The sequence below is a fragment of the Helianthus annuus genome, chromosome 1, assembly GCF_002127325.2.
Source record: "Helianthus annuus cultivar XRQ/B chromosome 1, HanXRQr2.0-SUNRISE, whole genome shotgun sequence".
Lineage (NCBI taxonomy): Eukaryota > Viridiplantae > Streptophyta > Magnoliopsida > Asterales > Asteraceae > Helianthus > Helianthus annuus.
This window is the reverse complement of record NC_035433.2, coordinates 2,106,048-2,120,308: the sequence shown is the minus strand read 5'-3', so window position 1 is coordinate 2,120,308 and position 14,261 is coordinate 2,106,048. Positions and strand designations below refer to the sequence as shown.

Below are 14,261 nucleotides of genomic sequence, written 5' to 3'. Positions count from 1 at the left end.
TGTAAAAAGTAATTTAAATATTGAATGTTAGTACAAGATAAGTATAATACATTACCGCATATTGTTTACCATAGTTGACGTGTAACCATTCAAACGGCCATGATGATAGCCCTTCATTCCATTGTTTGCATACACATTTGTACCGCTTAATGTCTCTACCACAGAGCCTAATTAAAATTTCAAACAGTATGATATCGAAAGGAATATAAACCATTATGAAATGGTTTTGAAACCTATAATTGAATATACTATGTTGATCCTTTATATAGTAGAATTAGTTGGGCCTAATAGAATAAACCAAAAAGAAAAAGAAACGAAATCTAATTCAAAAATGTTGATGAAGTTTCTAAATGTTAATTTTCGAAAATATTGTTAACTAATCAATTCCATATTTGTATAATCGGATTTTGGAAGAAATGGTACGTCAATAAGGTCATTTTGTTACTTTTTCTGTTATGCTATAGTTTTTGGTTTCATTAACGTATTTTAACATAGGTTTCATGATCAACAGTTAAGTGACACAAATTTAAAGGTGTTTGATTAGCTGGTGATAATTGAGAATGGTCAAAATACTCTCTATCAACTTTATGATGATGCTAACTATCAGTATCATTAAACAATATTGTTAACATTCATATGTATTGGTATATAATATATTGTTTCAAAAACTTCCCATCATACATATACTGAAATAATAACTAAAGTTTTAGAAAACCAACTACCAACAACATGTTCATATCAAAATATATAACTATCCAAAACAACCATAACTATTAACCACCAATAAACCAACAAAAAGATGTATTACCATCCTTCTACATGCCTTAAATTCGATCCACATTTGTTAGTTCCATCACCTGTGATGAGGTAACAAAGTTGAAGTGAAGAATATCACCATTCTTCAAACCATTTGCTGACATAAAGTTACCCCAATTGACCATTTTGTAACGCGGTACCTTCCCATTTTTTTCGGTTTCCACTTCGTTCTCCATTATTGTTCCATCCAGAGTTTTAATCTTCAATGCATGGAGCTTCTTTGTAAGACCAGATCTCCTCGCCACTTCAACAGGAAGCCTCTACATAAATAATATTTCATATTATTATTAAGATGTACACTATAATTTATACATTATTTAACTACGACTAATTATACAATTTATCATACCAATCTATTTTCTCCTTTTTTTGTAAACTCATAATTTTCTTCATCAATTTCAGGCTTCTTTCGTTTTCCACTATGTTGTATGGTTTGGCTTTCATCTCCAACTTTAGATACCTTATTATAGTAGTTAACAACATTTGAAGGTTAATATCAATAATAAATAATATTTCCAATAAGTAATTATAAATTTGGTTCTATAGCAATCACTAATTAAATCAATTGTTACCTCTCTTTTTTTTGATGATCTACGACAGATTGAAACATCTGGTTTGACAACTTCTGATTTTTCTTCATTTTGCTTTCCCTTTTTTGATCTTGTATCAACAAGTTGTGCAACCTTTTTGCATTTCTTTTCAATCTATTTAGTACATATTTTAAACATATGAATTTGTAAATCAAATACATACTAATCATATTGAATGTTGTTTCTATTTATATTAAGTGATTATTACCTTCTCACTACCTTGAACTCCTTTTCTTGTATTCATCATCTTCTCAGTTTCACTTCCAACGTCTTTAACCTGATTCATCAACGTATCTCCACTTGTATCCGTTCCATTATCAGAATCAACAAATTTCTGTAAATAAAATTTATAAATATTAATAATCAAATCTATTTGTTAAACCTTTATTTTTAAACTGGAAGATACTTACATAATAAGCATTTCGTTGATATGTTGATTGAGATATTATTTCACAGAAATCGCTTTCTACTGCTTCTTTTTGAATACCCAATGCAACTTCGATTCCATTCCTGAATGCTCTCAGATGAAATATCACATTACCAATCTTATCGAATACCAGCGTGTCACCATCACATATGTTCAAACTTTCACACAGTTTCGGCCATCCATCTGTAAAAGCATAAGTAACATGTAGTTTAGCTGCCATTAGATCCCAGTACTTACCTCCTGCAAATACTTGGTAACTGCCGTTTAGCTCGTGGTTTTTGTAGAACATGTTAATAAATTCATCTGGAATTACCTGCAAGTTATTAAATCTTATTAATAATGATAATTACTAAATATGTATTACATTTCAATTGTCTACAATGTTCACAATGTATTTACTATCAAACATTATGCTTACCGTAAGACCGAGTTTTGTGTAGTTGTTCTTTGTTATGTATGATTCACCATGAACATTGTTTATGAAAGGAAAAACCTCCAACACTTTTTCTCCGATGCTTCTAAATAATAGCCATGTGTTTCTTAACAAATGAAGATTATTAACAACAGCCCTCCAACCATCTGTTAATACTGGTAGATCATCCATGTGTCTAAGTCTTACCATCCAATGTCTACCGTCTTCATGACGAACCTCTATGTTCATATGTTGCCAGTCATTGCCCCATTTTTTTTTAACAAATGCAACAGGTACCATCTACATTATACAGGTTGTCTTAGGTACAAAGTAACATATTTAATTAAATCATATTGTTATAACCTTATATTTGATCAATTTAGAAACTGAAAGTACACATACCAACGAAAGCTCTTTAGGATCTTCCATCAGTTGAACAAACCATAGAACCATTTTGTACACTGCATTGCATAATACTTATTATTTGGAGTTCATATTTTTTATAGTTAAATAAGTTTATTCTAAAGTTTAATTAAGAATCATCAAACAGACATACATCTTGCAAAATTGATCCAAACATCTTATTCTGACTAAAATTCATATTTTTAATGTTATGATTATTTATAATGAGAAAAAGTTATATCTTCCATTTGGTATATGTTTAACATACAGGTATCATATTTACATAATTTTATAAAATAATTAATTAACTTAACCATTTCATTCGTTTCTTAACTATAAAGTTATTCCTTTTATGAGTTATAGCATCTATCAATTTTGTTAACACTCTAAATCCAAGATATTCTTAACATGCAATGTTTAATTAATACTGAATTTTTGTTTTAATCGATTTCCTGTTCATTATGTATCAGATCTAAACTTAAATATCTAAATAAATCAAGGTATGATCCAAGAAATACTAACCGGTTAACGGAACTGGAGATACGATTCGTATCTTTTCTTTGAAATTACACACCAATCTTTATTCCGTACAATTTGATTGTCTTCAAGAACATGTAAGAAAGGAACTTCAAAACCCTAACCGATGGTGTTTGTTGTTGTTGTTGAAGTGATAATATTATTTTTTGAATTTGTTAGAATGGATTAAGTAAAAGTAATGATGTTATTCATTGAAAGAAGGTATTGAGGTGACCTATGATAATAAACAACGGCTATATAATAATTAGTTTTGTTAACATTTTGTATTATTTATCTCTTCTTTATTTAATAACAAATAAGAAAAAAATGTATATTATTTTTTTTAACAATTGAATTATGTTGATTTTAAATATAAACGATTTTTAATTACTTTCCATATTAAAGATAATCTATTTTTTTGAAATAATTCATATAATTAAAGTATTTAAATTTCCATTATATTTTATCAATTCAAATCTTTCCAAATAATATTATTTATTACATTTGTTATTTCGTAATCTTTTTCATACTTAATGAATTATGTAACCTTATAAATACAACTGGTTTTACATTAAACCTATTATCTCAAATTGAACTTTGGCATATATTTTGAAGCAATCATGTTTTCAACATCTAATGATGTCTGTTCTGAGTTTTTTAACAATGCATCTTTCAGTAGCATTGATGTTTTATGGGAGACAACTAAGGTATGTGTAACTAATGTTATGTTAAACTTTTCAATTATTTATTTTAATTATTTATTGTATTTTTTGTATTTTTTTAGCCAAAGGCTTTTATCATATTCGGTATCATCAAGAACATTGTTACTGGTTTTGGTTGGTACTACATGACGTGTCCAACATGTTTGCATGAGGCTACTATGGAGATTGAGGAATATCTTCCACTTGATGGTTCTTGTGATTCTAATAAATTTGAAGTTTATCACTGCTCTAACTATGAATGTTTTGAACACATCATAAAACCTCTACCGAAATTTAAGATCAAAATTGAAGTTGAGGACGATACTGATTCAACTCATCTTATATTACTTCATGATCAAGCTGTACAGGTTTTGAATAAATCTGCTGCTGAATTGCTAAAAGATAATGAATCGGTATATTTTCAGTTTATAATACTTTTATTCTATAATATTTATTTTAACATTTGTAAAATATTAACAGATCGATGGATATTCAACATTTCCAAAGGAGATTAAATCTTTGGTTGGGAAGTTGTTTGCTTATAAGATTCAAGTTACCCATGAAAATATCGAAAAATTTGATGAAGTTTATGATACCACTGCGATAAGCAGCGATTATTCTCTTATTTTTCATGTTAAAAAGAGCCTTTTGACTAAACAGGTAAAAATATTGCTTATAAGCAATACGTATTATCACTTATTTTAGAAATCTGATATATATTTAAGTAACTAATAGAAAACATATTTTTCATTTACAGGAGGAGAATATCGCAAAAGGTAAACGTAATCTGTATGAGTTGTACGATGTTGATCCAGCATTTCCGAGTTGTTCTACAAAGCGTAAGGTTGATGAAGAAAAAACTGGGAAAGATTTTCATTGAAGTCTACAGAGTTACTATTTAAGAATTTATTTTTTATTTTTGTTTAGTCACACGAGTTTAAAGATTTGATTTTTCAAGTTTGTTTTATGTATTAGACTCGATTCTAATTTTTATTATTGAAATTTTGGTGTTTTCCGTGATAATATCGTTGACTATGTATAAATGGAACATTTAAACTAAATTTAGAAAGTATATAATTGAATATAATCGAAAATCAATTTAGCAATTCTAATAGTTGGTCTCAATTAATGCGAAATATATAAAAGCAATTATTTAAGCCTCTCATTTTGCATTAGTATATTTGATATGCATAATATTTAATGAAATTCAAAAGAGACAACTTCTCAATTTGAAAGACATTCATACACACATTTCAATTCTTTATGTTCCACTTCATCCGCATTAGATTTTTGAAGGTAATTCTATATGTATTCATCATTAGTGCATATTACATACAAGATGTAATTATCACCAGTTCCTTTTCCTTTACCTATTCTACAATTTTAATATGAACAATTTTGTTTTATAATAATTTTATTTGTCGTTGTTGTTAATGAAGTTGTGATTATTCACATATACTATGTCAAAAAGATCATATAACTCGCGTTCATCTTCAAAGGATCCGAATTCATTACAACAAAGATTTAACAGTAAGTGACATACTAAGTTACTCAGTTTTCATTTATCTAACCACAACTTTCAATTTTTTATATTAAACCTGTATTTATGTTTGTGTTTTTTAGGTCCTATTATTAGAACTCCTCTTTCAGATATCTCAAATGGTAAATTCTGTTAAATCTAATTAAAAGTATAATGTTTACATTGTATGGTTCGAACGCTACTAATTCTTATGTTTCTTATGTATTCTAACTTTTTAATTATTAAGTTGACTCAACTGCTGAAAGACGTAAGCTTCGGAAAATAATAATTGATAACAAGAGATCAAAGAAATCGTCATCATCAACAAATGTTCCTAACATTTTGCCTGAGAACATAAGTTCGCTGCAGTCTTCTAATAATACCAAGAGATCAAAGAAATCGTCATCATCAACAAATGTTTCTAACATATTTCCTGACAACATAAGTTCGCTGCAGTCTTCTAACACTATTGATCGCAACGTATGCTCCTTTTCTCCTCATACAAGTATAAATCATACAACTTCATTACTTTCAAACATAACAGGTATTTCTTAAGTTTCTTTTGTCTTTCTTATATAATACATCTTACTAATCAATATGCTTATACTAACATTTATGATAAAATTATTTAACCTTTAGATAATTCCAGAACCAAATCCACACCGTCAAATGAAACTCTTAGATATTCCATTTCTCCTCGCATCAATAGTAGTAACAATCAATCGGTATTTGGTACTACTTCTACAATTACAAGGTTGTCTTCCGGTAAACGTAAGCTTGAGCACAAGAAACGTGATACCACTCCTATACCGATGGTCAATTTGGATTCTGATGAAGATGATGTTGTTTTAGTTAGAGTGGACGACCCTTACAAAGGGGTATCTAAAGGTTTAATTCTATTTATTACTATTATGTGATATATTTTATTATGAAACTGCAAAATAACCATTAATATTTTTTTAATAGATTATTTGGACCATGGTGACCAAGTTCTTACATGCCAAATCTGTAGTGCAAAGTTATGGACATCAGAAGGTGGAAAAGGGCGAATAACTCTGAATAAACTATGTTATGGTATGTGTTGTGGGTATGGTAAAGTTGAGCTACCGCCTTTAAAGGATGCTCATCCGTCTTATCAAAATTTGTTTTCTTCGACAAACGAAAAAAGCAAGTTTTTCCAGAAGAATATTAGACGATACAACTCTATGTTCTCTTTTACATCTATGGGTGGAAAGGTTGATTCTACTATTAACAAGGGAAACGCTCCATTTGTATATCGTATAAGTGGTCAAAACTATCATTGCATCGGTAGTCTTAAACCTTCTAATGGAAATCAACCTCAGTTTTGTCAGCTATACATATATGACACTGAAAATGAAATAACAAACAGACAGACATTATTCGGGTATGATTAATTATAAGCACCATCTTTTTTTACTTATAATTATTTAAAAAAAAACAATGTTCTATTATTATTATTATTATTATTATTATCCTATATTAACTTTATATACTTTATTTATATTTTGTTAGGAAAACAAGCAAATCTTCGTCCTCTAATGATAAAGAGCTTGATGTTGAAATGATACAGTATTTGAGGAATTTTTTAGATTCAGAAAATATGTTGGTTAAGACATATAGGATGGTCAGAGACCATTTTCACGAATCCCCAGAGGCTAATCTTAAACTCCGTCTTATGTATAAAAGAGAAAAAGATGGCAGAATATATAACTTACCAACCACGTCTGAAATTGCTGCTTTGGTTGTCGGAGACATAGATAAAGCTATAGATCATCGTGATATTCTTGTGGAGACTCAGTCTGGAATGCTCCAGCGTATTAGTGAATTACATCCATCATATCTTGCCTTGCAATATCCGTTGCTATTCCCATATGGTGATGATGGATATAGAATTGATATTCCCCATAGAGATTTCATTGTCACGCAAAAGAAAATAAAGCCAAAGTGCACCATGAGAGAATTTTTTGCATACAGGATCCAAGATAGAAATTATGGTTTTTCCTTAATTCTTAATGGAAGAAGGTTGTTGCAACAATTTTTAGTTGATGCATATACTATGATCGAGAGCGAGAGGCTACATTTCATTCGGAGACAACAAACAAAACTTCGATCTGAGACATTTGAAAATCTTCAGAAGCATAAAGCTAAAGGAAAACAAACTTTAAAAGACACTGGAAAGGCTGTTATACTACCTTCTTCATTTACTGGAGGTGCAAGATTCATGCAACAAAACTACCTTGATGCAATGGCCTTATGTAAGTCATTCGGGTATCCAGATTTCTTCATAACTATAACTTGTAATCCAAAATGGCCAGAAGTAAAGAGATTTCTAAAAGATTCTTCCATCAAAGCTGAAGACAGGCCTGACATATTGTGTCGATTGTTTAAAATTAAGCTTGATTCCATACTGAAAGATTTGAAGGATTCGAATTATCTCGGTGAGATTAATGCTGGTATGTTAGTTTTTTTTTACTTTTCTTTTTTTCGTTTATAATTTGCAATTACTTTTATAAAATACTCAATATGTGTTTTTTTAGTTGTTTATACTGTAGAATTCCAGAAGCGTGGTCTTCCTCATGCACATATATGCTTATTTATGAATGTCGATCACAAACTTCCTACAGTAGATTACATAGATCCATTCATATCCGCTGAGATTCCTGATAGATCCGGAACTTTATTCCTTGGTAAGTGATTATATGATTCACGGTCCATGTGGAAATGCTAATTTGAATTGTCCTTGCATGGTTGACAAAAGATGTTCAAAAAACTTTCCAAAGAAATTTTCATCACATACAACTGTTGATTCAAGTGGTTTCCCTGTATACCGAAGACGCGATTCCGGACACACAGTTATAAAATCTGGTGTTAGTTTGGACAACAGAAGCGTTGTTCCATATAACAAAAGACTTCTAAAAAGATATCAAGAACACATAAATGTAGAATGGTGTAATCAATCTGGTTCAGTTAAATATTTGTTCAAGTACATTAATAAAGGCCCTGATATGGCTACTGCGGTTGTTTCTGGTCTTTCAAATCCAACCATTAATGATAAGCCAAGAGATGAGATCAAGGAATATTATGATTGCAGATATATTTCAGCTTGTGAAGCATCATGGAGAATATTCTCAAATGAGGTTCATTATAGGTATCCTGCTGTTATGAGGCTTCCCTTTCACATGCCGGGTCAACAGAATGTTGTGTATGGTGCGGATGACGATATTGATAATGTGTTAAGCAAGCCTTCTGTTGCTTCTTCAATATTTGTTGAATGGATGAAATTAAACGAGTCAGATGAAAATGCTAGAAAGTTGACTTATGTCGAGTTTCCTACCAAATTTGTTTGGAAACCTCAAGATAGATCTTGGCAGGTACGTAAGACGTATCAAACTGTTGGACGTATACATTCTGTGTCTCCTGCGTTAGGAGAACCTTATTTTTTGAGGATACTTCTGAATAAAGTTAGAGGTCCCAGATCCTTTGAGGAAATACGTACTGTTAACGGTCAGTTATTCCCGACATTTAGAGATGCTTGCTACGCAATGGGGCTGTTAGATGATGACAATGAATATGTTGAGGCCATTAAAGAAGCAAGTTTTGAAGGACATGCTGGGTATCTGCGAGCGTTATTTGCTACGTTGCTGTTGTCAAATACACTTTCACGGCCAGAGTTTGTTTGGGAGAACACGTGGAAATACTTAGCAGATGATATTTTATACAGACGTCAAAAAGAAACAAATATTCAAGGTTCTTACATGTCTTTCTATTTTACATTACAGTTTTCCGTTTCATTATTAATAACAATTAAATTTTTTTTAGGTTTACTTCTTCCTGAACATCAAATTAAAAACCTTACTTTGTTGGAAATTGAAAAGTATTTACTTTCGAATGGTTCGTCGTTACGAGGATTTAACACGATGCCTTTCCCTGATGATAATTCGTTACGTGATGCTACTAATCGTCTAATCAATGAAGAGCTATCACACGACGTAGATCAAGTACAAGCTGAGTTTAATAATTTGCATCAATGTTTGACAGATGAACAACGATCTGTTTTTGAGGAAATAATGTCAGCAGTTGCAAGCCGTAAAGGAGGGTTATTTTTCGTCTATGGTTACGGTGGAACTGGAAAAACGTTTTTATGGAAAACTTTGTCTTCAGCAGTTCGTTGTAGAGGTGAGATAGTTTTAAATGTTGCTTCAAGTGGCATTGCTTTGTTATTACTTTCTCGTGGTAGGACAGCCCATTCTCGCTTCCATATCCCAATTAATCTGACTGAAGATTCCATGTGTCATATTAAGCCAAATAGTGATATCGCAAAATTATTAAAGGAAACTCAATTGATCATATGGGATGAAGCACCGATGGTCCATAAACATGCCTTTGAAGCTTTAGATAGGACGATGTCTGACGTATTTTCTGACGGTAGGAGTATTCGTTCTGATGTTCCGTTTGGAGGGAAAGTTTTTGTATTCGGCGGTGACTTTAGACAAATCCTACCAGTTATTCCTAATGGTACTAGACAACAAATTGTTTGTGCTTCTTTAAGCTCTTCATATATATGGTCAAAGTGCAAATTGTTAAGGTTGACTAAAAACATGCGCCTAACAATTGGAGCTGAAAGTTCTGATATGGAGTCTATCAGGGAGTTTGCGAAATGGCTGCTTGATATTGGTGAAGGTAAGTTGGGAGATGATAACGATGGTGAAGCAATTATTCAGATACCAGATGATCTATTAATCACCGATAATTCTGATCCAATACAAAGCTTAATTGACTTCGTCTACCCTTCAATTATGGAACAATTTCGGAATCCTGGTTTTTTTTCTGAGCGAGCAATTCTAGCACCAAAAAATGATGTAGTTCATGAAATTAACGATCGATTGCTTTCGTTATTTCCAGGTGATGCTAAAGAGTATTTGAGTTCCGATAGCATATGTCAAACTGAACAAATGCTTGATTCATTTCAAGAAGGCTTATACTCAACGGAGAACTTAAATGCTCTTAAGATTTCAGGCTTGCCTAATCATAGATTAGTTCTTAAAGTTGGTGTTCCTGTCATGCTTCTACGAAACATCGATCAACAAAAAGGTTTATGTAACGGGACAAGGCTAAGAATTACTTTTCTAGGCAAACGGGTAATAGAAGCTGAAGTGATATCCGGCGGTAATATCGGCACAAGAGTTTTTATTCCAAGACTTAATATGATTCCGTCAGACAAAAAAATACCATTCGAATTCCAAAGGAGACAATTTCCTTTATCAGTTTGTTTTGCCATGACAATTAACAAGAGTCAAGGACAATCTTTATCAAAAGTTGGTCTGTATTTGAAAGATCCTGTGTTCACTCATGGTCAGTTGTACGTTGCATTATCAAGGGTCAAGACCAGAGAAGGAGTTAAAATATTGATATTTGATGCTGAGGGAAAACCAACAAATAAAACGTCTAATGTAGTCTATAAAGAAGTCTTTGGTAGCTTATGATGTAAACTGTTGCTTTTTCATTTCATATATCATGTCACTTAGTTTGTTTATCATTTTATTTAAGTATGCATTGCTTTTAAATAATAAGTGACATGTATAACTTTCTCTAGCCCGGGAAGCATTTCCCGGGTGATAACCTAGTTTATAATAAAAGAAACTAACTTTGGACACTTGTCATCATATTAGACCATGTCTTATGGATAATTATTATTTAAGTTTAATTTAAGTTTAATCTCTTCTTATTAATTATAAATAACCCTACTACGAAATATTATTTAGTTTAATATCTTATGGATAGTTATTATTTAATTTAATCTCTTCTAAATAATTATATATAACTCTTCTACTAAATATTATTTTGTTTAATCTCTTCTACTTAACTATAGATAATTAGTATTTAATTTAAATTTAATCTATACTTTTCAATTATAATATTATTTCTTTGATTTTCAAACAAGGAATATACTAATAAATTACTAAAATATTTTTTTTAACTAAATACGTTAGAAGGTTATAGATAGTTGAATACATTTCAATTGAAGTTCAACTCTTTGGCCATCTATTTAATCACTTATTGTTAAATACAACATGCATTCACTATGTCATCTTTAGTTATAATTTATAATAACTAACCATGTTTAATTAAAGTATGATAATATTTAATATTAATTTATTATTTATTTAATTAATATAAGATAAGTATATATATTTAAGAATACCTTTAATAAATGACACGTATCCAAAAGTTAGTTTCTTTTATTATAGTATAAAATAGATTTAGTATATAAATTAGATTTTTTACTATTATTAGTATTTTTATTATTTATCAAATATATTGATTACTTAAAATTTATATATAAGACTTTATCCAAAATTATATTTATTTAATACACTATTAATCCAAAATTATATTTATTTAATATACTATTAATCTAGAATTACATTTATTCAACTCACGTAATACATAAAGTTTTTAAAAAAATTAACTTTTTTATTATTTGGTATATAGATTACAATACACGAGGTTTTTAAAATATAATATTTTTTTATTATTTAATATATAAAATTACATTTATTCAACCCGTGTAATAAATGAGGTTTTTAAAGATATATTGTTTTATTATTTAGTATGTAAAATTACATTTTTTTTCAATACCTAGTACATTGAAATGTTTGTCCGTAAATTTTCAGAGACCGATGAGACTTTAGGGTGAGCGGGGCACTCCCCTAAGAGGGGAGTCCCCTCTCTTACGCACACCGAATCAGCTTATGCCATGTCAACTCCCCTCTTAAACTCCCCTCACACCCTAATTTGATGGCGGCACTCCCCTATTAGGTGACTTGTTTTTTTATTAAAAAAATGTTTTGATTGGTTGAAATAACAGATGGGCCCACCATCTCCTCCCTCTTCACGCGGTGACTTCTCCCCGATTCCCCTCCCCGCACCCCCTCCCCGCACCAACGGCGGCGGTGCTCCCGCTAGGTGACTTGGGTCACCGAAAGGGGTTACCGCTGGTGCCCCGGATACCCTTAGAAAGCTTAATTAGAAATCGATTTAATAATATACCTTTGTGTCCAAACTTAACCGATATAAGTAATTGTATATTTGTAGATTATTCATTTAATGTAGTTCATAATTTATAGAGTTATCTTTCTTTATAAATTCGCATTAATTGGTGGGGAAGTGAATATATAGATTTGGGACGGTAAGTCTCAAGTTCGAATCTGATTTTAACCGGGTTTTATCGTAGTGAGTTTTTGGACGGTGGGTTTTTCTGGGAACTAAAGATGGTGGGTTTGGCTTACCTAACGCTATCTACGGTCGCAAGCGTATGAGGTCGTCCTTTGCCATTGAGTTGCCACCGGTAACCGTGCTTTTGTTTCGTTAGCCGTTAAAGACAAGTGTCCATGTTTACATTTCTAATTTGATCTGAATTCTAGCTAAAATATACGCAGCTAATTAGCTCATGCATACGTTTTTTTTTAAAGTCGATACTTTACAATATTTTGAATTTGAATTTAAATGTTAAATTTTGATTGAATGATGTTGATCTCATCAATAACCTCACAATCCATCGTTCACCATCATTGATAACAACCAATCAAAACCAACATTTAAAACAAAACATGTAACGTCCAAAATATTAAGACTCGACATAAGGCCCATGTGTAATGGAGCGCTAACGCCATCTCTCACCATGAAGCCCAATAACGCCCCTGAACATCATTACGGGGAGCGTTATGGGGGGTGGAAATCTTGCTCCCGTTATAATCTTTGCGGCGTGATCATTGCACAATCTTTCCCTCCACTCACACACACATATATATACATACATATGTATGTATAATTGAAGGGGTTATATAACCCCCTTACCACTACACCCTCTTGTGATATAAAGCCCATCTCTTACGCATTTCGTCACTTGTCGTATAACGCCCACAAAGGGGCTTTATGACTACACATGGCCTTAGGTTATAGCCTAGTGGTCAAGAGTAATTATCTCTTATGGGGAGACCAATGTTCAATCCTTGGGAGGTTAAGTATTTAAGTGGAAAAAATTAGCCGTTCGAAAAAACAAAATTAAGACTCGACATAAGTGCCTCTGTAGTGGGGCAGTATGGCAGGGCATAGCGCCCAATCGCGTTGCCGAACACCGCCACAAGGGGCGGTATGAAGGAGAAATGGAAGTGGGCGCGACCTCTATAATGGCGCCATGCTTTGGTTTTTTTTTTTTTTTGAATTTTTGACCGTTACAACGGTCATAATCTTAAAAAAAAATCAATGTTTTTTATTTCACTCTATAAATAACTCCCAACTCTTCCATTTTTTTACAATTCATACTCACCCTATTCTCTCCTTCTCTATATATTTTTTAAAAAGTGTTGAAGCTACTCCCACCCTATTAAAAAAAATGGGTTCCCCGTTGGAAGACTCCTTCACCAATATTTACCGAAGATTTTTTTCACCCGAAGAAGACGCGGAGGAGGAAGAAGCGGTTACGAGTGCATGTACAAGCATTTGAGCACGTTCGGTCTACTCCCCCCTTCACGACCCATCTTGCGGCGCACCTATATCTTGCGAGATCGTGAAGCCGCGAACGAGCGTTTGATGAAAGACTATTTTGATGCGACGCCGGTTCACGGACCCAATGTTCTTAGACGGCGTTTTCGGATGAGCCAAAGGTTATTTTTGCGCATTAATAATGATTTGGAAAATTAGTATGATTTCCTTAAGCAAAGAATGAACGCGCGGGGATATTTAGGCTTCACCTCAAATCAAAAGGTCACATCCGCCTTACGCATATTAGCATACGGAAACACATACGACATCAACGACGAGTACTTGAAGATGGCGGAGAAAACAACTCGAGATT

At 31.9% G+C, this 14,261-nt stretch overlaps 2 protein-coding genes across 2 annotated transcripts; both read left to right on the top strand.

Annotated features, from left to right (window-relative positions):
* The first annotated feature begins 3,783 nt into the window (after positions 1-3,783).
* LOC110941499 lies at positions 3,784-4,744 on the top strand. Its single transcript, XM_022183141.1, has 4 exons — positions 3,784-3,870; positions 3,948-4,277; positions 4,345-4,524; positions 4,622-4,744. Exons 1-4 carry the CDS (start codon positions 3,784-3,786, stop codon positions 4,742-4,744), a joined length of 720 nt encoding a protein of 239 aa, XP_022038833.1.
* A 580-nt stretch (positions 4,745-5,324) lies between these two features.
* LOC110941494 lies at positions 5,325-12,374 on the top strand. The gene is made up of 10 exons (XM_022183136.1): positions 5,325-5,394; positions 5,488-5,526; positions 5,631-5,927; positions 6,023-6,271; positions 6,350-6,788; positions 6,917-7,857; positions 7,957-8,091; positions 8,402-9,151; positions 9,224-10,854; positions 12,273-12,374. Exons 1-10 carry the CDS (start codon positions 5,325-5,327, stop codon positions 12,372-12,374), a joined length of 4,653 nt encoding a protein of 1,550 aa, XP_022038828.1.
* Positions 12,375-14,261: the final 1,887 nt, after the last annotated feature.